This window comes from Neovison vison, chromosome 4 (genome assembly GCF_020171115.1).
Source record: "Neovison vison isolate M4711 chromosome 4, ASM_NN_V1, whole genome shotgun sequence".
Taxonomy (NCBI): Eukaryota; Metazoa; Chordata; class Mammalia; order Carnivora; family Mustelidae; genus Neogale; species Neogale vison.
Window position 1 is genome coordinate 68,551,625 of NC_058094.1, and position 25,744 is coordinate 68,577,368.

General features: G+C 39.3%; 1 protein-coding gene across 1 annotated transcript; it reads left to right on the forward strand.

Annotated features, from left to right (window-relative positions):
* Positions 1-557: 557 nt before the first annotated feature.
* On the forward strand, positions 558-9,691 carry TCF24 (transcription factor 24). Its single transcript, XM_044244472.1, has 2 exons — positions 558-947; positions 7,206-9,691. The coding sequence occupies exons 1-2, from the start codon at positions 558-560 to the stop codon at positions 7,317-7,319; spliced, it is 504 nt and encodes a 167-aa protein (XP_044100407.1). The 3' UTR covers positions 7,320-9,691.
* The last annotated feature ends 16,053 nt before the right edge of the window (positions 9,692-25,744 follow it).

Genomic DNA, 25,744 nt, shown 5'->3' on the forward strand with positions numbered 1-25,744 from the left:
AAGGTGAGGTCAGGGATGCCCTCTCCTCCCGCAGAAATTAGAATGAGCTCCCGCCGTCACCCCCGGGATCACTGGCCTCGGGAATGAATGGTGCGAGGGCTGCCCGCGTGGGCACTGAGGACCCTGGCTAGGCCAGGGATTCCCGCTGCGCCCGGAGAGAATGACCTGCCCATCTCTCTTTAGGACTGATGCATACTGGTTCGGAAGTGCCAACCCAAATTCCGAACCGGAGCTGTGCTTCCGAGATCTCCCTTCCTCGGTAGAATAGCCCTTTCACTTCTATTTCTCCGTGAAAAGTAAAGCCGGCACCATGTCCCACTCTGAGCCTTCTAAGCCCAGGAACTGTCAGGCCCCACAACTCTCCCAAGGCGCCGGGAGGTAAACACGCCCCAGACAAAACGACCTCATCTCTGAGAACGCCCCGAGCCACGTCGATGGTCCGGCCCCGCGTGCAGTTGAAGTGGGAGGCCTGCGGTTCCCCCTGGTTAAGCCCGGATCCGCGCCGGTCCTCACCGCGCCTTCGGTCCTTTGCAGGGCACGCAGCGCGGGAAGCCGCCATGGACCGCGACGGCCCGGCGGGCAGCTCCCGGATCGCTAGCAACGAGACTGCGCTCCCGGTGGCCGCCACCCGCGACTCGAGCCCGGGCAGGGCTGGGCCAGGACCCGCGGGCCCGGGAGGCAGCGCCCGCCCGGGGGGCGGGAGGCCGGCTGCGGCGAACGCCGCGCGGGAGCGAAGCCGAGTGCAGACCCTGCGGCACGCCTTCCTGGAGCTGCAGCGTACGCTGCCGTCGGTGCCGCCGGACACCAAGCTGTCCAAGCTGGACGTGCTGCTGCTGGCCACTACCTACATTGCTCATCTCACCCGAAGCCTGCAGGACGACGCCGAGGCGCCGGCGGATGCTGGGCTGGGCGCCCTGCGCGGCGACGGCTACCTACACCCTGTCAAGGTAGGCAGGCACGGCGGCCTGCGCTGGGCCAGGGAGTGGGGCACATTAACCCTCTGTCCGCGTTGGCCAGAGCGCTTATAGCCCTCTGTCCCGGGCAGACGCCGCGGAGCGGGGTGAGACGGGAAACAGATCCGGAGAGTGACCTTGGCCCGCAAAGGCACCGGTAGCCAGGTCCTCACTGCAAAATGCTGCTCTCTAACTGTTCACAGGTAGTGGATTTAAACCCAAAGTGGCTTGGGTCGTAGGGGTGTCTTATTCCACTTACAGGATGCATCCTTTCCTAAGTGAGAAGTTTCTTGGGAATGTCTGGTGGGGTATTTGGCAAGTTCTGGGGATTTTTATTATCAGATTTACATTTAGGAGCCTTTGAGAGTTTTAATTTACATAATTACATTTCAGTCGTGGTTTTTATCAGATGGTTGAAAAGTTTCACGAATTACAGGGAGTGATGGAATTATCGCCCCTTAAATAAGCCAGAAAACCATGTTGAGATTTTTTTGTAAAACTGGTAAGAACAAAGTGAGACCGTTCTGCCATCCTGTGGAGTAAATTTTCAGTCCGTTTTAATAAAGGTTAATTATCATGGATTAGGCAGTTACCTAGAATGTTAGAAAAACTATAATGTATTTATGTAAATTTCACAATAGATTGGGGTATGTTAACCTGATTCAATACTATATTAAAATTCTGTAATGTGCAAAATTAGCCCCTAGAATCCATTTTGTAGAATTTTTTTACATTACATGTAGGTAAAATGGTCAGGGTTTTCATTTAGCATGGTGTATACAGTTATGATTTATTATCTATATTGCAGTGCTTAGGCTCTGCATTGTCCTAGATTCGATGGTTTCAAAATCCAGCATTCATCTGGCTTTCTGTTCAAAATGCATTATCTATCCTATATTTTCTAAATCTAAATTTTCAAATTTTTGTTTCTACCATTCTGAAATATTTTGCCACACACACAAATACAAAATTAGGACTTAGCCTTAAGCATATCCATGTTCCATAAATTACTGAATAACCATCATTGAAATGTAGTAAAGCACACTCTCTAATATTAACTGAAATTAAAATTATATAGTGATGTTTAACAGTTTATTTTGCAAATATAATCAGCATGACGATAGACTCAAACTATTTTGAATATAGAAATTTGAAATATCATGTTTATAATTATGATAGACCTCATTATATTCATGTGCTGTATAATATAATCTCCCCTGAAAAGTCATTCATTATTAGGGGTTTTGCTCTATAGTCTGCATTACATTGATATTCAGGTATATCATTAATATTAGATTTCTTTTAACTTGACATTTCCCATATATTCTAAAAAAGTTTAACATTAAATAGACTTTACTACATAATGCATCTATTAAATGCCTCTCTGGGAGATACAATTCAGATAAGAAATCAAATTTTTTTCACCTTTGTTTCTTATAGTATCTTTTTGAATAAATATTGTTAATAATTTTCTCCTAACAGTAAGCTTAACAGGAGTTTTTTGGTTTCTGTATTTGATTCAGGCACCAAGTGTTTTTGTAGTTTTATAACTCTTAAGAAAAATCAAATTTCATTTGTACTCAAATCAGTTGTTTTGATTTTAAAAGACAATTCTAGGGATAATGAAACAAGGCCAAGGATTTCCTCTTTAAAATGAAATTGATGAGGGTTGAACAAGTGACTAGTCTTTTAAAATCATTAACTGAGCAACTACTGTGTGCAAAGCACAGGAGAGTGAATACAATTAAGAGTAAGACTCAATCCCTGCCCTAAATGAATGTATAATAGAGACAAAGACAAAAATAAAATAACGGTACTGTGAGGGATAATGTTCTGTGTACCATAAGTGAGCTATAACCATGTGCTTTTGGATGTTTGGAAGAAAGAGATTTCATACACGTTAATTGAAACCACCTGTAACACATTATTTTATGGATATTACCAAATGCTTAAGTATTAGGTCTATCTTTGATTAATCTAATGCAGAAGAAATAAAAATATTCTGATCGTACTAATTTTTAGTTAAATAAGGGTGTCGTAACCCAGAGTTAAAAAGTGTTCTGAGATGACTTTATTTTTTCTGCCTTACAACATAGTATTACTATGTCTTTGATGATTAAAGATCTGTTAACAAATATTTCAAGGCCATAACATTGAGTCATCAGTCCTTATTATCTGTATTGGGATTTAGCATTTTGGGGAATTTACATTAAGAGTACCTAAAATGAAGCTGAAAGGTTTACGTGACTGGGATCCTGGGGCATAGCCTAAAACAGCAGTTTTCATCCCTCTGGGATGTAAGCAATTTAATTAGCATCAGAGTACCAAAGGGCAGTGATCCTTCAAGAGAATACGAATATATTTCAGATTCTTATATTGGGAGGAAAGCACAGATGACTTTATTAATTGCATTATCCTTGGAGATTCACTGTTGATAATATACATATACAATAATTTTTAAAATAAATACAAAGTTTATTTTGGGGTCATTTAACACCAGAATCCAAGAGTGCATCTTTAAGATTTTCAGGTTCAGTTTGGTTAATCCTGTGAGTTTGCTAGATTGTTCTAAGCAACATGAAATAACATGGTTTTAAATAAATTTTATTAGGTAAAATAGAGATCAGGACTGTGTTAATCTACACAATGTTAAGACATTCCATTGAAAGGTGATATGTAAAACAGTCAATTGGCTTTTTTGGCATGGAACTGACATGCAGCCTAACCAACATTTTACTTACATTTTATTTCTGACTCTTAAAACTAATGTGTACATTAAATTAAGTTGAATAAAATCATTAGAAGCCTTTTGGAAAATCGAAGTACAAAGTTCTTTTTATTTTTTTTTTTAAAGATTTTATTTATTTATTTGACAGACAGAGATCACAAGTAGGCAGAGAGGCAGGCAGAGAGAGAAGGGAAGCAGGCTCCCCACTGAGCAGAGAGACCTATGGGGCTTGATCCCAGGGTCCTGGGATCATGACCTGAGCTGAAGGCAGAGGCTTTAACCCACTGAGCCACCCAGGAGCCCCTCGAAGTACAAAGTTCTTAAAATAAAGTTTTGGGTTTTTTTTTTTTTAAGATTTTATGTATTTATTTGACACACAGAGAGAGAGCACAAGTAGGCAGAGAGGCAGGCGGAGAGAGAGGGGAAGCAGGCTCCCCACTGAGTAGAAAGCCTGATGCAATGTGGGGCTCGATTCCAGGACCCTGAGACCATGACCTGAGCTGAAGGCAGAGGATTAACTCACTGAGTCACCCAGGAGCCCCAAGTTTTATTATTAAGTTCATGAAAAATGAGGCAAAAATTCATATACACATTTTTAAAAATTTATTTTATTTTTTAGTAATCTCTACACCCAATGTGGGGCTCAAACTCACGACTGTTAGATCAGGAGTCATGCACACCTCCCATTGAGCCAGCTAGGCAGCCCAAAAATCCAATTATACATTTTTAAGATTGCTTCATTAATTACTTATGTCCCGCCAAGGAACACAGATGCCTTCATTTGTCTCTACACTCAGTTGTATGATTTTGAATGATTCTCAGTACAGCAGTACCCAGGTAGCATATAACAGAAATACCAGAGAGCATTCAGTAGGATGTTTATTTTATTTGCTTTTAAATATATTTAATGCATATGGAATATTCAAATTATACCCAAAGTTTAAGCACGAGATTTTTATGCTCATGAATACGAGGCAGGAATTTAAAAGACAGAAGTACAGGTTTATAATATGCCAAAAATTCTACACTTGAAATTATTTTAGTTAGCCCTACACTATTAACTACAAGTATCAGTCCACTTGGGCTGCAATAACAAAATACCATAGACCGGAAGGCTTAAAGAACAGAAATTTGTTCTCTCACAATTCTGGAGTCTGGAAAGTCTAGGATCAAGGTGCTGGCCAACTCAATTCCTGGTGAGAGTTCTCTGCCTATCTTGCAGTTGGTCAGCCTCCCTCTTTCTCAGGAAAAAAGAAGCTTTCTCTTCTTAAAAGACCACTAATCTGGGTGCCTGGATGGCTCAGTTGATTAAGCAACTGTCTTCCACTCAGGTCATGATCCCAGGGTTCTTGCCCAGGTTGTCAGGTTCCCTGCTCTGCAGAGAGTTGGCTTCTTCCTCTGCCCCTCCCAAAATTCATCCTCTCTCAATCTCTCTCTCAAATAAATAAGTAAAATCTTAAAAAGAAAAAAAAAAAAGACCACTAATCCATCCATCATGAAGAACCTACCCTTTTAAACGCATGTAACCAGAATTACTTCCACAAATACCATCACGTTGGGAGTTAGAGCATCAGTGTATGAATTTGGTTGGGGGGCAGGGGGCACAACACAAACATTCAATCCATAGCATTATAGCACAACGTTCTTCAGTATAATGCAGGACTTGAATCTGACCTAACAATGTCAGCTCCTGACAGATCAGAAAAACCCCAGACCAGTTTCTAAAACCCCTGAGGTTATCAGCCCATGGCAAGAACCCAAGGACAGGACCAGTGATACCCCCAGAATATAAAAGAATGCACATCTGTAATTTAAAAAACAAAAACAAAAACCTGAACAGGATGCAAAAAGAAGTAGCTCAGTGTCAGTGTTATTACTACATCAAATATAAAGTACAAAGTTATTTGTAGGAAGATTATACAGAAGTAGGTCATTTTAAATTCTAAGTAACACAAATTTTATACTTTATCTGTGTTTAAAGTATAGATTTCCAGTCAGAATTTAGGACTCTAAAATAGACCTGAACTGCATGAGAGCAAATTTACTTCTTTTATCTGGAGGCATAAAACTGGGACTCTTGTTGGTTGCTAGGAACAGAAGTTTCCTGGATGGTATCACATGCCTACTTACTATCCCTTAATGCTACATTTTACATCTGGAATGCCAGTTTAGGTGATAATGCTGTACTCAGAAGTACAATCTGACTCTACCTTATACTCAACTTCTGCAAAAAGAGGTCCATTCCAATTTAATTGGTCTGGTGTGTGACATGGCCATCAGTATTTTTTAAAGTTCCCCACGTAATTTTAATATGATGCTTGAGTTAGGTTCTTTACCTTGTTAATAATTGTATCTCTATTTGAGCACTGCAGGTTACCTGTCGGGCATTTCAGAACATCTCATTGTGCTGTGTAACCAGCAGTGGGCCTGTGAATGTTTAGTGATAAAAACAGCTGGCCACTTGCTGCAGCATTTACTCTCTGGAGAATGTGGGACCTAATGGACCTTTGGGAGTTGCACTTTATTAGTCTAAAGACTTCTCTTTGTGTAAAAGTGCATTTCTCTGAGTAGTATTTCACAGACCTTGGAACTAACTGACTATCAGACACCCCCCCTCAAAATAAATTATCTGAAAGTACTACTTATGTAATATGTTTCTTCATCACCATGTCTATTTGGTAACAAGCTGTATTATTTTTGAAAGGTTATCCATTTTTTAGAGTGAAATTAGAACATTCATAATTAGAATACAAATATGATAATTACAGAAAGGTTAATGCTATATGATGCCGCTTACCTCCAGACATTTATTTTGGATGTTTTATCTAGGTAACACCAAACATTATAACATTTGCAACTTCAAGATACTACTTTTGCTAGATAAAAATTTTTTTCAAGATTTTTATTTACTTATTTGAGAGACAGCACGGGGGAGGGGCACAGAGCCCAACGCAGGACTCATTCCCCGGACCCTGAGATCATGACCTGAGCAGAAACCAAGAGCTGGTTGCTTAATCAACTGAACCACCAGGCGCCCCTAGATAAAATGTGTAGATAGTGGAATTACTCACTTCTCATTGTAGTTCTATGATAAGTGGGAAGTATATTTACCATGTATAACTTCTCAAAATATCTTTATAGCCAGGGATCTTGTTTTTGGCTCAATTTTATTTTAAATTAAAATACTGTTTTAAATTAAAATACTGTTTTAAATTAAAATACTGTTGATAGATTATTTTGTTTCACTTAACTATATTCATTCTCTATGATTTCTTGAAGTTCTTGTCCATATGCATCCATATTATTTTATACAGTTATAATCAAAGTCTTGGTACATTTTTACTTTTATTGCTAGTATTAACAAACATTTCTTATGTTGTTCCTTAGACTTCACAATTACAACTGTTGCTAGCTTCATGATACTGCATTTGCTTTGAGGCATTTGGAATTTTTAATATTACTAGTAAAGACATAGCTGTTTCAGATACTAACTTTTGGATTCTTGTTTAAATATTCTTTTTCAGAAATGGCCCATGCGATCAAGATTATACATTGGTGCTACTGGTCAGTTTCTGAAGCATTCTGGATCTGGAGAAAAAGCAAATCGTGGCAGTACTACAACAGACTCACAGCCTTAGGCTTTTCCCTGATGGGTGCTGGTAGAAAGTGTCATCCACTGTTTTTAAACAGTAGGAAATCATTCTGTATTTATTACATCAGACATAACAAACATCATGCCTGAAAGTTTACATGTGAATCCATAGTGGGAAGTTCCAGTTTATCTGTCTAATCTAAATAAATGTGGAAGGAAATCATCAGTCTTGCATAAAACACAGCTTATCTATCCATTGTGAGAGATATTCATTACTGTATAGTGCAAGAAAAACTATTGGAAAAAAGAAAGTTACAAAAATCAAAGAATCGTGTATATATATAAATCCAAAGAATATACACATTTTCTATAGGGTATCTATTACACCCTGAAAAGCTGATAGCTATCAATAGTCTTGACATTTAAAAATAAAAAGACACCAATATTCCATTTTTGTGAAAACCAGTCTGTGCTTAAGTTGGTCTGAGAAGCCATTTCTATTGGAAGGTGTGAGATCATTTATTCAGTTTCAGCTAAAGATGTTTGAGAAGATTGTTGAGGTATTGTGAAGTTGCAGTACTTCTACAACTAGTTATTGTTCCCTCTTAGAAAACCTGTTTGGAGTACTGGAAGAGTTTGCTGTATTAGACAGGGTTTGGCCACCTTCCTGGATGACTATGAAATAGTGTATTATGTTTCCAGTTTTTGGAAGGCTTTGGGAATCCCTGCAGCCTGGTGTGAAGAGCAGATGAGTGTCACTGAGCAACAGTGCTCCTCATTCTCTTCCCTGGGTCCTCCATATCCCCGCCACCTCTTTCAGGTCCTGACTAGATGAGCAGGGGCAGCTGCTGCCCCTTCCAGAGAGTCAACCCCTCATGGTCATGATCTCAGCTTTGCCAATGCTCCTTCTCCCCTGTCAGTTGCTGTTCACAATCTACCTACTTGGCCATTATGAAACAGGAGAAAACCTGTCTGATTTGGGAATTCTGGCCCTGATCTGCTCCTTGAAGGGGTCCGAGGACACCCAGTGACTACCCTGAGCTCAATCAGGCCACAGCATATCCCCCCTGAGTCTGCCCCGATGTGAACGTACGATCAGGAAGGTCCTCTACTGTGGGTCTCTCCCCCGAACTGCAAACCAGGTGTCCAGGGAGCAGCTTTTTGGCCTGACTGCGCCTGTTTTTGTTTTCAACAGGACCCTGGGGGTCAGAGCCATGAAGCAGAAATGTCTGTCAGGGACCACTCTGAATCTCAAAACAGGTCTCTTGTCATATCTTTAACTCCCTTTCTTCTCTTTCTCCTCAGTCTTTACTATTCTTTCCAAGTGTAAAGTTCTTTTAATTCTCAATGACCTAAGGTTAAAGAAGCTGAACTTGATCAAGATTAGCAAATAGGAAAATATATTAATGGACTGGGTTGAACTGATTAATACAGCTGTTGCAATTGAAAAAAAAATACAGCTGTTGAACCATCATTTTATTTTTCTCCTCACTGCAGTGTTCTTTCAGCTTTTGACAGTGAAATGAGGTAAAAGACCATTGGAAGGCAAAAACCATCACTCAGTTGATTCAGCTGAACATGATCATATTTTGGCTCATATCTGATAGCCTGTAATTTTTATGATTTTAATGTGAATATTCCTAGTAATGTGACCAAAGCATGTCTTTAAAAAAAGAAGGCATATAATGAAAAATTTTCTACATATTAATATGTAGCAAAAATGTTTGTATATTTAAATATTTGTAAATATATTTACCCACTCATATACCATTGAAAGGAATAAAATGGAAAATGAGGAATGAATCCACTATTATTATAAGTAATTGCCATAAAGAGTGCTATGACTAATCTTTTATCTTAAGGCATGAAATCAAAGTTCTTTAAAATTACTTGAAACTGAACTCTAAATACTACATTTGATAGCAATAGTTTCAGAAATGGTTTTCTTGCTAGTAGTAATCTATTTGGCTACATTGTTAAAGAATTTAATTGGGGGGAAATTATGACTTGTTAAATTGCCAGACTTCCCTAAATCATCCTGTTAAAGAGTTAAGCTTTGCCTTTGGAAGTGTTACTTTTTATTTCTTCTTGTCCACTTACAGAAAAGAAATGTCTTAATGCCAAAGAAGTATATTTCTGTCATAGGTTTTCATAATATCTCATTAAATTGCTAAATATGTTAACAGTTTTTGGTAGCTTTTAAAATCTCAAGGGAGAAATTGCATATTTTCACCCAAAGGTTCAAAGGAGCATGCTGTTTAAATTAACGGTGCACGGTCAGGATAAAGGTATTACTAAAATAAAGCTTTAATTTGAAAATTAATTTAGTCTGTTAAATTTGCATCTGTCTCTGGGGATATTTTATAAATACTTCAGGTACTTAAGGTACATTTGAAATCTTTCTAGAAGATGGATAACTATTTGGCATTAGCTTCTTCACGGTGTTCCTCTTAATAGAGTATATATTAGGACTGGGGAGGGGTGGTATATTTGGGTCACCGTATTGTCCCATAATCTGCAAGGGAAATCCTAAATATCTGTCATTTCATTCAGCTCTTAGCAATATGACACACATTTAAATTCTTCTATAGTGAAAATTTTAGATAGGGAAGTGCCTTTTTAGAAGTATAACCAATTCCAACAGACTTTAAAAATATTGTTTCCTTTTCTGATTTTAAAAATACAGTGCTTATGCATCAATAATTATATTAAAGGTATATATATTAAGTGTATATTATATATATTAAGTATATATATTAAGTTTTAATTTATTAAGACATATATATCTGTTATAAATATATATATATTTTACAAATTAAAACTTAATAAGGAAGGGATTATGTGGAAAATAAAAGTCCTGCAATAGAAGAGGGTGTTTAGGATATAGAGTAAGGGTGGGGAAATCTATTCACACATTACCTGGTAATAAAGATTGGTTTTGCATTTTTATAAGCCTTATTTGGCCCAACTACTTTAATCTGCAGCTATAGATATCCAAAACAGTGGTTTTCTTATCTGTTCATGGAGACTTTATATAAACTTAGAAGAAATTGTGCAAAAAGAAAATAAATGCTAATTGAACTTACTGAAATACTCAGTCATTATTTTAGTTGAAATTGTATTGTAGGTTAAATTATTCAATAATTTCTCTTTCTCTCACAGGTCCTCATTTAATATTCATGAAAGCTACTAACCAGTTATTATCAAGAAAAGAGAAAATATTCAGACTCTAGTAAGATCTCTCTCTCTCTCTCAGTGGAGCGAGGTAGTTCTATATATATTTTTTCCAGCACATCATTTAATCTTTTTATTTAAGCCTTGGGGTATCATAGTGCCATTCTGAGGAAAGAAGCCAATATAGACAAAACATTTCTGCCATGGCTTACATTATTCCCTTAAAAATCAACACATGAATTGTACTTGGTGTAATTATAAGACAAGTTGCTTGTTGGCTTCACATAAAACTGTATTCTTAGCTGGTAGGGAGAAGAAATTATAAATCAAACAGATTATTTCTGATCCAAATTTATATGGTAGATATCTTACTTTGACAGAATGGCTTAATCCAAATGCTTTCTTAACCAAGTATAGGTTATTGCAGATTATATCAATCATGTTTTTTATTTGAAAAGATATGAACTTGGATTCTTCAAGCATTGACAGATTCTGTTTTATTTTTTTAAAGATTTTATTTTTATTTCTTTATTTGACAGAGAAAGATCACAAGTAGGCAGAGAGGTAGACAGGGGGTGGGGGGGAGCAGGCTCCCCACCTCCCCACTGAGCAGAGAGCCCAATGAGGGGCTTGATCCTAGGATCCTGAGATCATAACCTGAGCCAAAGGCAGAGGCCTAACCCACTCAGCCACCCAGGCACCCAGATTGTTTTAATATGGTAAGAAATTGTCTTTTCTTCTTCTTCTTCTTCTTCTTTTTTTTTTTTTAAAGATTTATCTATTTGAGACAGAAAGAGCAAAAGGGAGGGTCAGAGGGAGAGAGAGAAAATCCCAAGCATACTCCCAGTGAGCGCAGAGCCTGACAGGGGGCTCGATACCAGGATCCAGGGATCATGACCTGAGCCTGAAACCAAGAGTTGGACACTTAACCCACTGCACCACCCAGGTACCCCAAATTCTCTTTTTTTTAAACATTGCTGGAGGATGTGATTATCTACAGTTTCCCAAATGACTTACAACTGTTAGTGTACTATTGTTCTCTTTCTCCATGGTCCACTTTTGTTTTTTTTTTTTTTTGTTTTTGTTCTTCTTGTAACTTTAAAAATATCCAAAAGATAAGATTCCCATTTTTAAAAGGAACACTAGGGAAATAGCAAATTGTATATCTCAAAGAAATTAATATGTATTTCTGTTACATACCGGTAGCAGGATAAGATTGTTTACTGGGAAAAAAGTGCCCCTTAAATCCTATAGATTTGCCTTCTATAAACTTTAAGTACAGCACAAATGGTACTGCAGCACAGTTGGGAATGTGGGACATTAAGTATTCTTGCCTAACTATATAAACCCGGGAAGGGCTTCCCTTCCTATGTTTATACAAGTCTTAGTTTCAACTCATAAGAGAAACCAGCTCAGTGAAATATACCTCAATCATTCAAACTCTTTCATTATGATTTGTATCATAGCATTCAGCTGTCAGAAGCTTTTAAATTATAAACTGAAGAATAATCTTAACTATTAGGCTTAAAGATTATGTCAATAGTCATTTCCTGTGCCTGTGAATGTTCCTGAAGAAACTCATGCATTCCTGCCTTCTCAGAACCAAAAAGTACGTCCATGGGGAGCTCTGGAGGTGGACTTAAATCACTTGTCTCCATCTTTATGGTCAATGTGAGGCTAAATAATTGATTTTAAACATTCTTATTTTCCAGTAAGTTCTGAAATCACTCAATTTAAAAATCTTAAATGTGTGCTATTTGAAAGCATCTTAATGCTTTATGTAGGTGTGTATATCATGTGGATCAGTTTTTTTTTTAATTATGCTGTATTTTTTTTAAAAGGCCTGTGCAAGTTTGTTTCTCCTTTGTGTGGGGCATGTCTGTGCTTCTTGCTGATTATATGCCCCTGTATTGGAGTTGTCTTGAAACGTACACCATAACCAAGTGGTAAAGGTGGTGTGCAATGGCAGAAACAGGGGAGTCAAGAGAAGGAAGAAAGGTGGGAAGTAGGAAGCTATTTCCAAATCCTCCTTTCAGAAAGAGGAGACCAGGTCCACCATGGAGGCAATCGGACTCTGAGAGTGTTATTCTGGAACACACTGGAGAGACTGCCTTCAGAAGAGCAGACACCAGAACAAGACCAGAACAAGAAAAAAAGCTGCTGGTGCTGAGCCACACCCAGCCTGCATGGTCCAAAGAGCAGCCACATGAGATATCAGGAAGGACTAGACCCTAGTGGTTCCATTTCCCTCTCTGGCCAGACAGCCAATGCCAGAAGCTGGACAATGTCTAGACTGGTAGTGGTGATGGGAATGGCTGGACTCAAGACAGAAATTTTTTGTCACTCCAATAGTAACTGCTGTTCTCTCCCCCCACCCCCAACCCATGCAAGCCGCACCCAGACTTATGGCCACTCTAGGGATACACGCTCATTACATTAGTGGTCTCTCTTCCCTTGGTGAAAGGAAGCAGAGCTTCCCGCAAAAATGGTGAGAGGTGAGAGAGCAGGTTACTCAAGATCCACCCTTAAGTCAAACTTGAGGAAGTGAGGAATGGGGAGGCCAGAAGAGGTGGAAAAAGAAATAGATTCTAGATAAAAACCTAAATCCCACTTCCTAACAAGAGGTGAGTTGGGGGACAACTGTGTGAACAAAGTTCCTTGGGGCATGAAGTAGTTTACCAACAAGAGGAAGGGATCATACATATACATATGTATATATGTATTTAAAGATTTATTTATTTATTTAATTATTTGAGAGGTAGCACAGAGTGAGAGTGAGAGGGAGACACAGACTCCCCACTGAGCAGAGAGCCCAATGTGGGGCTCCCATCCCAGGACCCTGGGATCATGACCTGAGCTGAAGGCAGATGCTTAACCGATTGAGCCCCCCAGGTGCCCCAGGGGACATATATTTTTAAATATGAAACTGATTTAGTGGTGTGCAGCCTCCCCTATCCACTGAATTAAGGACCTCTGGTTAAAGGGAGATTCCTAGAATAAAGTCATTGCTCGCCTTTGAAGTCACAAAACTGACTCAGAATCCCTAGTAAGATAATAGACCTAAATTTCAAACTTTGTTGAAAGACAGAATAAAAATCTGAAATTCCAAAAGTTTCCCTCTCTTATTAAAGCCAAGACTGGAGGCCTCTAAAGAGAGTTTTGCACTAGGTAATAGAGGGGAGAGTCAGGCCAAGGGGCAGAGAGGAAGAAAGGCAGCTGTGCAGACATAATTTTCCACTGCCATCCACTGTGGATAGAGTTGGGAAATGTGGGGCAGCAAGGATATGGTGACAAAGGCTGGCCTTGTCACACTTCTCTAGGCAAAGCCTGGGAGGCCACAGGCCCCTGGACAAGAACACCCAAAGCCTCACCCATGCCAAAGGTGGTGAGAGGCACTGGCTGAGCGAGGATCTGGAGGGCAGCTGGCATACTGGAGGTGCAGAAGCGAGGATGCCAGGAATCCGGGAGATGGCAGAGTAGGGAGCCTCAAAATGGAAGGCTGTAAGCCAACTCAGGGCCCCAGCAGTAACACCAGCATGACACCAGTATAGCAGGCACACCATGTCCATCAGGTCTAGACCCAGAGGGCGAAAGGTATGGGAACCTGCGGTCTCTCCCTCTACCTCCTTCAGATACATAATTTCTCCTTGAAGCTAAGACAGGGACTGAGGGAAAAGGGCAGATAAGAAGCCCACTGAGAGGAGAAAACAGCCTCCATAGAGTCAGCTTTTACTTGACTGAATATTTAACTGCCTGCTTATCAGATATTTTTCCTCTTCCAGAGCAGGTATTCCAGAACAAGATGACGTTGGATACAGGACATAGAGCCACATAATTTTCTTCACACTCAAGTCCTCATGTGGACATTAACCCACTTAATCATTTAGATTAACTATCTGCATTGATAATTTACAACATAATTGTTCAGTTGTGTGGGCTTTTTTGACCTGATAGTTTAGAACACACCTCCACAAGGGACTGTGATGACACAGAGGACATTCATGGACCTCTGCAAATGGATTAGGAAAATTCAGACAGTATGGGAAGCTTGCCCAGGGATGCCCAGCTAGTCAGTGGCAGAGCCAGGATTCAGACTCAAGCTTGGAGAGTCTGCTTCTTATCTGCTCTAGGCTGCTTGCTTGGATGGTCCAGGAATTCCAGTGTCCTACCCCCAGTCCTACTGGAAAAACCCTTTTTTGCTTTAGGTCTCTCACTGTAGTAAGCATTTGGCTTAGTGTTTGCCTTCAACAAATTACCCTTGCCTTTTCCTCCTGTTCCCCTCAGCTTATAAAGTGGATAGGATATAATTACTGAGGAAATGCATATAGACAGCAGAGAAGCCAGAGAATGTCTTCCCTGGCTGGTTAGCTCAATTAGATGGAGGGTTAAAGATGGCAGGGTGAAGCATGACACATGTACAAACAAAACAAAACAAAATAAAACCCAAAAAGCCATAAAGGAAAAGATGGGTAATTTTGACTATATAAAAATAGTTTCATAAAACAAAAGAAAAATCATAAACAAGACAAATAAACAAAAAGTAAACCAGGGTGGGGGGGGGTACTAGGAGGACACAATATATAAGATAGTTATAGTAGTAATTTGCTTTATATAAAATCACCTCTCGGTGCCTGTGGCTCAATCCGTAACCTTCTGCCTTTGGTTCAGGTCAAGATCCCAGGGTCCTGGATCAGGCTCCTTGCTCAATTGGGAGTCTGCTTCTCCCTCTGCCCCTCCCTCTGCTTGTGATCATGTGTTTGCTCGCTCACTCTCTTTCTCTCTCTCTCACAAAAGTTGATAAATAAAATCTAAAAAAATAAAATTAGCTCTCATAAGTTAAAAAATCCAGCAACTCAGTAGAAACTTCTGCAAATCATATAAGTTCATAGCAAGAAAACAGCCAATATCATTATAAAAAGACAAACTCACATATGATTAAGAAATATAAATTTAAAAAGCAATGAAACAACATATTTCACCTATCAGGATGATATAGACTATCCCGTTGTAAGACAAATAAGTCCTGGGGATGTAACACACAGCGTGGTAACTATAGTTAATAAAAGTGTATTACATAACTAAAAGGTGCTAAGAAAGTAGATCTTAAAAGTTTTCATCACAAGAAAAAAAAAATTGTGGGGCGCCCGGGTGGCTCAGTCGGTTAAAGCCTCTGCCTTCAGCTCAGGTCATGATCCCAGGGTCCTGGGATCAAGCCCTGCATTGGGCTCTCTGCTCGACAGGGAGCCTGCTTCCCTTCCTCTCTCTCTCTCTCTCTCTCTGCCTGCCTCTCTGCCTACTTGTGATCTCTGTCTGTCAAATAAATAAATAAAATCTTAAAAAAAAAAAAGATAAAAAAACCTTGTAAATATGTGAGGTGGATGTTAACTGGACTTACTGTGATATTTCACAACACATACATATCAAACCATTATGTTGTACACCTTAGACAATGTTATATGTCAATTATGTCTCAATAAACTGTGGGAAAATAGTTAACTGGTCTCAGAAGGTAAGTGATGATTAATTTTTCTGGCATACTGGAGTTAACTTATTTTAACCAGGCCCTAATGCTTAAGAATGTTTTGTTTTGTTTGTTTAAGAGTTTACTTATTTATTTCAGAGAGAGAGAGAGAGAGAGAGAGCACATGAGTGGAGGGATGGGGAGGGGCAGAGAGAGGGAGAAGCAGGCTCCCCACTGAGAAGGGAGTCCAATGAGGGACTCAATCCTAGGACCCTGGGATAATTATCTGAGCCAAAGGCAGATACCCAACCGACTGAGCCACCCAGGCACCCCAAGAATGTTATGTTTTTGATGAAAATAAATCTCTAGTTTTTATCCTCATGCCTTTCTTCCCCTCTCCCTGGTAATATTAAATGGAGCAGAGATGGCGGTGGGTGGGTGGGTGGGGAAGAATGGTACATTGAAATTCTATGGTACATTGAATACCCACTGAAATACCCATTATTGGGGAGGATAAGGAAATGAGGACTGTCATACTGTTGGGAGTGTAAGCCCTTTTAAATATAGTTTGGTGATATCTCTCAATATTTTAAGTGTATACACTCCGATTTAGTACCTGCACATTAAAGGATTCCCCTAAAGATACTCTTATATTCACAAATGTAAGAATAATTACTCCAAGGGTGCCTGGGTAGCTCCTTGGGTTAAGCCTCTGCCTTTGGCTCAGGTCATGATCTCAGGGTCCTGGGATCCAGTCCTGCACAGGGCTCTCTGCTCAGTGGGGAGCCTGCTTCCCCTCACTCTCTCTGCCTGCCTCTCTGCCTACTTATAGTCTCTGTCTGTCAAATAAATAAATAAAACCTTGGGAAGAAAAAAAACCAAAATTACTCCAAGTATTCATCTTTTACCCTGCAATTTGTAGATTTAACATGCAGTGTTACCTATAGTTTCAGCCATACCCAAGTAACCTATCAAAAATGCAAACCTGAGGATGTAACACACCTGCTGAAATCCCTTTAAAGATTCTCTATTATCTAAAGGTCTCTAACACTCTAACTTTGCCTATGAAACCCCCTACCTATATTATTCTATATTATTGCCCACACTCTACCACTTTTTCTTTTACACTTTCCATTACACTATACACACACACACTGCTATATCATGCTTCAGTGTCTTTATTCATAAATCATAAGTTGGTCCACAAACATTTATTCGTAATTTTTTTATTGAAGTATAACTAACATACAGTGTTACATGAGTTTCAGGTATACATCATAATGATTCAGCAAATTTAAACATTTCTCAGTGTTCATCATTAACTGTTCCCTTAATCCCCTTTCTCCATTTCACTCACCCCCCACCCACCTCCACTCTGGCAACCACCTGTTTGTTCTCTGAATTCAAGTCTGTTTTTTGTTTGTTTGTCTATTTTTTCTTTGGTCATTTGTTTTGTTTCTTAAATGCTACATATGACTAAAGTCATATGGTACTTGTCTTTCTGTCTGATTTATTTCACTTAGCACTATACCCTCTGGGGTTGCAAAGGGCAAGATCTTGTTCTTTTTTATGGATGAGTAATACCCCATTGTAAATATATACCACATCTTGTTTATCCATGCATCTGTGGATGGGACACTTGCATTGCTTCCGTATTTTGGCTATTGTAAATAATGGTGCAATAAACATGGGGTGCAGGTTTTTGGACTTTCCTTGGATAAATACCCAGTAGTAGAATTAATGGATCATATGGTATTATTTTTAATTTTTTGAGGAACTCACATATTTGCATTCCCTTCCATGCTGCACGAGAGTTCCTTTTTCTCCACATCCTCACCAACATTTAATTCTTGTGTTTTAGGTTCTATCTATTCTGACCAGTGTAAGGTGATATTGTGGTTTTGATTTGAATTTCCCTGCTCTTCAGTGATGTTGAGCGTTTTTTCATGTGTCTATTTGCCACTTAGATGTCTTCTTTGGAAAAAATGTCTATTCAGGTCCTCTGCCTGTTTTTTAATACTATACTAACAATATAATACTCTATTATTACTATGCTAATATTTTTTACCACTACAGTAAACACTGTCCATTGTTTACTATATCAGTTAGGAATTGCATTAAGCTGCTAATAAAAAAGACCCAACCTCAGGGGCTTAAATAAATTGGGACTTTATTCTCTCATGTAAAAGAAATTCATAGGTAGGCAGTCCAGGACTGGTAAGGTGGCTTTGTAACATCACCAGGGGACAAGCCTTCTACTTATTTCTCACTGGCCAGAACTGAGACACAAGGTCACCCCAGGTATAAGGTGTTATCAGTCTGGGTTCTATTGAACCCAACTAGTTTAAAAAGAAAGATGCAGGACACCGGGTAGCTCAGTCAGTTGAGCATCTGACTCTTTGTTTTCAGCTCAGGTCTTGAGAGCCAGTCCCACATCAGGCTCCATGCTGATCATAGAGCCCGCTTAGGATTCTTTCTCCCTCTCCCTCTGCCCCATCCCCCATGCACAAACGTGCACTCTCTCTCTAAAAAATAAAAATGAATAGTAAGATTAAGAATGGGGTGCTTGGGTGGCTCAGCCCATTAAGTGTCCAACTCTTGGTTATGGCTCAGGTCACAATCTCAGGATCTTGGGATCCAGCCCCACATCCAGCTCTGCCCTCAGCAGAGTCTGCTTGGAATTCTCTCCCTCCCTCCTCTGCCCCTCCCCTGCTCACTCTCTTGCTCTCTCAAATAAATAAATAAATCTTAAAAAAAAAAAGGAAGAAAGAAGCATATTTTAGAGCATTAGTGACTTACAGAGTCATTGAGATGAAACAAACTCAGGCTTAATTCATAGGAACAATTTCTAAAATCATTCCACAGACCTGGGCTGTCAAGGCAGCTGATACTTCTGCAATGATCTGAACTCTGCCGGCCAAACAGGAAATTACCCCTACAGTGGCTGACTCTAGAAGCACACTGCTTTTGCTGCATGTATGTCAGGAAAATACATGCAGCTGACATGTGCTGTCAGCTTAGATGGCTTTTCTCATCACATAACTTGATTTAGAATTCAGGTCTTATATCAATGCATTTGATGAGCAGTCACATTCAGAATCCTAGCTGCAAGAGAGTCTTAAAATACATAATACTTAGCTTTTCAGCCTCTCAAATACAGAAATGCAAATAGCTATGAAGTGACCCATTCTCCAGCATCTACCACAGAAGGCAGGGGAGATAAGCCAACAGATTGGCTTAGCCCTAAGGCAAGGCACAAAACACAAATAAAATCAGGGTCTCAATTATCTGGGAAGAGAGCTGGGGTGGCTACAGAGATGGCAAGAGTGTCTGCTATGCATAACCTGACCCAGTCTTAAGAGATAAAGGAAGACTTTTCTGAGAAGGCAAAGGGGGGACATCTGGTTAAGTTGGTTAAGTGCCCAACTCTTGATCTCAGCTCAGATCTTGATCTTGGGTTCATGAGTTCAAGCTGCAATGGCTCTATTTAAAAAAAAAAAAAAGAAGAAGAAGAAGAAGAAAGCAACGAGGGACAAGAAGAGTAATCCAGGCATAGGGAAAAGCAAGAATATGTTGTTTTCAGGGTGGGAGAGGGGGACCTGGGTGGCTCAGTTAAGTGCCTGCCTTCAGCTCTTCATGATCCCAGGTTCTGGGATGGAGCCCCAGGGCAGGCTCCCTCTCGGCAGGGTGTCTGCTTCTTCCTCTTCCTCTGTCCCTCTCCCCCCATTCGTGCTCTCCCTTCTCTCAAATAAATAAGTAAAATCTTAAGGAAGGAAGGAAGGAAGCAAGCAAGCAAGCGAGCAGGGGCGCCTGGGTCGAGCACAGGGAAGGGGTATGAATACTTCCCATATGTTATCTTATTTCATCTCATAAAAATCATAGGAATGAGTACTATCATTCCCAATTTGCAAATCAAGAAGAGCCTTCAAAGGCACATTAAAGAATTTGGATTTCAAGATAGCCAGAAATTCTCCATAGGAATGCAGAGGTGTTTGGTGTTAGGGAGCTGCTGGTAAGCAGAGAGAAGAATACAGACTTCTAAACCACATAAAACACCATAAATATAATGATAAGGACTGGGAAAAGTTATTTGCCATGCAGGTAACTGTTAATTGACAAAAGATTAGTATCCAGAATATATAAAGAAATCCCATAAGTCAATTTTAAAAGTTACAAATACTCCAATAAACAACTGGATGAAGGCTAGGGCTTAACAGAAGTGAAAACCCAAATGATTAAAAAACATACAAAAAATTAAGGAAAAAAGAAAATATATATAAAGTTATCTCTTCAACCTCACAGCAAATGCAAATTAAAATAACAATAAATACCATTCCAGATTTATCAGATTGGCAAAAAAGTTTAAATTCTGAAAAAAGTTTTGACAGGGATATGGTACTATCCCTTGAAAACCAATGTGACTATATTAAGTATCAAGATGTATTCCTCCTTCATTCCTTCAACCCACCAATTTAGCTTCTTGGGAATAGTATCCTGTGAGAACCAGCTGTTAATTATTCAAGTATTCAGGTATTACATAAACCTGTTGTTAAATAGTTAGCATCTTGAAATCAGCCATGATGGGAATATTGACACCACAGAAAGCTGCAACGGCTACAAACCAGGCTTAGGTGTTTTGTTTTTTCTGAGATCTTGTTTACCAGAATACAAGCATACAAAGAGAAACTCTCGTGCGTATGCACGAAACACTGTTGAAGAAACATTCAGAATCTATGCTATGTTTAAATTTATGGGTTATTAATTATCATTTGCATTAGATCATCACTAAGGTACGAATAACAACATAATTTAACCTTAGTTTGAATTTTTCAATTACTTTCACATTCACAACTCTCTATGTAATCGTTCTTAAATAATTTCTTTAAACGGTAAGAAAAGTGTATTATTTCACAAAACAAGAAGCCTGAACTGGAGTGCCCCCCCAACCCTGGCTTGTTAATTTGGTGACTATTTGATGTCTTCAAGTTGCCTGATTTTTTTCTCCTTTCTACTTCGCCATTTCTAGCAAGCTTCCCTCATTTAACAAGATGGCTGCAGCAATGCCAAGAATTCTTTCACAGATGCTATCTAGGGGAAGAAGAGTATTTCTTCCCATTTGTGTCTTTCCATCAAAGAAGAAAACTTCCCCTGAAGTCTCCTGTCGGACTTTCCCTCAGGTCCCATTGGTCAGCTTGAATAATTCCAATAACATTCCATTACATTTAGAATTTGTCAAAGGATTTAAGTAGTTGTTTGCAAGGCTTACTCTTTACATGAAAGTTAAATTTTTCAGCAGAAAATGAAAACCCCAGTGTCTCACATTGACAATTAAAGCCACTCATTATTTTAGATCCGGGCAGAAATCATAAGTAATTTAGGTAATTTTCACCAAAATTATCTCAGTAAAGTTCATGTACTTTCAAGTGTTTAAGAATCAACTTTCATTCAGATCAGTGCCTTATTTTCTAACAATTTAATGTATTTTTCACAGATTTGGAACTTTAACCTTGACAAGAGGTATAAATGCTATGATTATCTCAATGTCAATATTATGTTTAAAAATAATCTTGCCTGAGGTAAAAGGATCTTATATAAAAAAGTCATGCATTTATGACTAGGGTCATTTACATTTCTCTTGCATTAACTCTATTTTGACATGCTTACTATCGAGCAAGGGAGAGCACAAGCATGTGCTTGTGAGCACAGCCAACTTCCTTCCAGTTCCAACTTCATTTTCTGCTGCAAACATCTAGGGGAACTAGGAGGTTCTCCAAATCATTCACTAATATGAAAAAGGACTGAAGGGAAATGTATTAATTTACTAATGAGATTTACATGTGTAAAGTACAGACTATAGATTCTGACAGCTTAAGAGAAAATAATATCCTATATTCCCTGAATCCACACATATGTCCATCTACAAAATGTAAACTTTCTAAGGTAATCCTGGTTACTTTCAAATCAGTGGCTCTTTTTTAAAAAGTTACTTTTGGTAAATTGCTATATCAGATTTAAACCATAACTCTTTTCCCTTGAAGTGGTTTTAGTTGTATCTGCAAACTGGCAACATTAACTCAGTTCACTACTTGGAGACCAGCAACCCCCAGGGATGTGCTCATAGCTGGAGAATACCCAACACTTTTCATAATGCAGGTTAAGGGTGAAGGAAGGAGTGATGATGAGCTGAAGGGACAGATTTTAGAAATGGTCTATTTACGCAGTTGGAAGCAAAAATGTACTATTTTGATAATTATTTTTTAAGTTTAATTATAAAATTGCATACGCACAGTAAAAATCCGAACAGTAGAGAATGGTATACAATAAAAAATTAAAATTGGTCAGCTTGAATAATTCGAATAACAAGCTCCAAGTTTCACTTTCTAGAGGCATGCATTGTAAACAGTTGCTTTTATATACCACATTTTGTCTGTTCGTTCATCCATAGGTGGATTTGGGTTGTTTCTACCTTTTGGCTATCATGAATAATGCCATGAACATTGGTGTATAAGTGTTTGAGTCTCTGTTTTCAATTTGGGGGGGGGGGTACATACCCTGAAGTGGAATTGCTGGATCACAGGGTAATTCTGTTTGACTTTTTTGAGGAACCCCCTATATTGTTTTCTCCAGTGGCTGCACTATTTTACATTCTCAGGAGCAATGCACCAGGAATGATGCAAGGGTTCCAATTTCCCCATATCCTTACCAATGTTTGTTATTTTGTTTTTGTTTTTAATTTTATTTATTTGACAGAGAGAGAGAAAGCACAATCAGGAGGAGTGGGAGAGGGAGAAGCAGGCTTCCTGCTGAGCAGGGTGCCCAGTGAGGGACTCCAACCCATGACCCTGGGATCATGACCTGAGCTGAAGGCAGATGCTTAACCATCTGAGCCACCCAGGTGCCTCTGTTGTTTTGTATTAGCCATCCTAATGGGTGTGAATATCTCATTACAGCTTTGATTTGCATTTTCTGAATAGCTAGTTAGATCGAGCATCTTTTTCATGTGATTATTGGCAGCTTGTGTATTTTCTTTGGAGAAATGTCAATTAATGTCTTTTGTCCATTTTTGCACTGAGTTGCTTGGTTTTTTCACTGTTGAGTTTAGGAGTTCTCCATATATTCTGGATATCTACCCCTTATCAGATATATGCTTTGCAACCATTTTTTTCCCATTCTGTGAATTATCTTTTCATTCTCGTGACAATGTATTTTAATGCAGAAAAGTTTTTTATTTTGGTGAAGTCCAACTTATCTATTTGTCCTTTTGTTGTTTATGTTTTTGGTGTCATATCCAAGAAATTATTCCCAAATACAAACTGATGAAACTATTCCCGCTTTCTTCAAAAAGTTTTATAATTTTAGCTCTTATACTTAGGTCTTTGATCTATTTTGAGTTAATTTAAGAACTTAATTCTTTTGTGTGTAGATACTGTTTTCTCCTATCATTTGTTGAAAAGATTGTCTTTTCCCCACTGACTGGTGTTAGCATCTTTGTCAAAAATCAATTGACCAGATATGCATGTGGCTATTTTTTTTTTTTAGATTTTTTTTTTTTTTAATTTATTTGACAGAGAGAAATCACAAGTAGGCAGAGAGGCAGGCAGAGAGAGAGAGGGGAGAAAGCAGGTTCCCTGCGGAGCAGAGAGCCCGAGGCGGGGCTCGATCCCAGAACCCTAGGATCATGACCTGAGCCGAAGGCAGAGGCATTAACCCACTGAGCCACCCAGGCGCCCCCATTTTAAGCGTAATGGGAATTTATTCACATTATTATTCGTGTGTGGAGTCCAACGTGCGGCTTGAACTCAACAACCCTGAGATCAAGATCGAAGCTGAGAAAGAGGGCTTAACCGACTGTGACATCCAGGTACCCCAAGTTATTCACATTAATCAAGGTCACCTGGCAACCCTGTCTCTACACTGACTTTTTTTCTTAAGATTTTATTTATTTGACAGAGAGAAAGAATACAAAAAGGGGTGCAGCAGAGGGAGAGAGAGAAGCAGTCTCTTTGCTGAGCAAGGATCCCGATGTAGGGCTCAATACCAGGACCCCGGGACCCCAGGATTATGGCCTGAGCCAAGGCAGATGCTTAACTAACTGAGCCATCCAGGTATCCCTCTACATTAACTTTCTTAAGTCCCTTTGAAGGTGATAGACTTGAAAGGGAAAGGGGAATTCTAAATCCCTCAAATCCCTTTACTATTAAGAGCAAAGTTTAAAGGACTAAACTTTAAGTTTTGCAGAGGAAAAGCAATCTCAAAAAATGACTTAAACTAAATTTCCATTAGAAAGGAAGAACATATATAAAGGCTTCAATAGAAAAAGAGAACAAAGTGCATCGGGGTGGCTGGGTAGAATTGAGCCCCACATCATCACATCGGGCTCTCTGCTCAGCAGGGAGCCTGCTTCCCCCCCCACCCCCGCCTCTCTGCAAACTTGTGATCTCTCTCTCTGTCAAATAAATAAATAAAATATTTTAAAAAGAGAGAGAGAGAGAAGAAAATGAAAGGTCAAAAGTCAGGTCTAGGTTCATTACCTGCTCCCACCCTCAGTGCGGGAGACGGTGAAGTAGGAAAACACGTTAAGTGTTAGTTTGGAGGTGAGATGAGGTAGAAATGTAAATCGCGGCAATACCAGTACATGCTTTTATCAAAAGAAGTAGGAATAGATAAGAGGCAACCAAAAATTAATAAATAAACAGTATAAAGAGACTGGAACATGTTTATATGCTGCTGGAATGGTCCATTGGTAAGAGAGAGAGAGATGACACAGAAGAGAGAAGATACTTGAAGGAGCATCCTTGAGGAGGAGAGAACCAAGAGCTTTTAGAAGGAGGGACACATTGGGGAGCAACATCACAGATGGAGAAAGTGGGCACTAATGCATAGAGGGGTGCTCATTGGATGGTGATTTCCCAGCTGCTGGCTTCTCTTTGTTCAATGGAGAAGAAAAAATGTTCCGTTACCAATTTGCTTTCATCTCCAGATCTACCCCATATTACTACTCTGTGTTAGTGGACCTGAACCATATAAACATTTCCCTTTTGCCAAACAAGTAATGTTAAGGTTTGTCAGCAATGAGTACTGAAGGGAGATTGCAGGAGGAGCTTCTCTTCCTGTTTCTGGTTTGCTCCTTTCAACAGGTTCTTACAGGCACTGTGGCCAGCACCACATAGCACCTTCCTGTGGGTAGCTTTCCCCAGCCATCCAGAGGGCACCTTACTTCTCTACCATTCACTTAGCCACAAAATCTGGAGTGGGCTTGGGAACACCAAATCTGTTCCTTGCTAGGCTGCCTCAGCTCAGAGAGTAGCAGCTTTAATATCTTATTTCCACATTCTTTAAAATTTTCTTTTTCTCTTAATAGATAATCTCTATAATCCCGTAATAGATAATTCTTTTTTTTTTAAGTTTTTAGTTATTTACTCATTTAAGTAACCTCCACATGCAACATGGGCTCAAACTCATGACCATGAGATCAAGAACCAAACACTCTTCCGATTGAGCCAGCCAGGCGTCCCTACAGTTAATTCTTTATGTTAAATTTTCCTGTTTCAATTACTTTGTAGTTTCTCTTTGTGGTCTCTTAAAGGGTTCTGACTTAATAAGTTTCCCCCTAAGAATGGGGGGGAGGGGAAAGAGGAGACTTGGGAGAAATGGGCTGGAAAAGGGGGTAAATAAATTTGCCAGACAAAAGTAGGATTTCCTTTCCACTGTCTGGATGTATTGTAATTTATTTTACCAGTCTCTGGATGTTTAGGTTCTTTAAAACACACACACACACAATGACACAATGTGGATGTAGATGGATACTCTACTAGTCTACCGATGCTTTTGGAGAC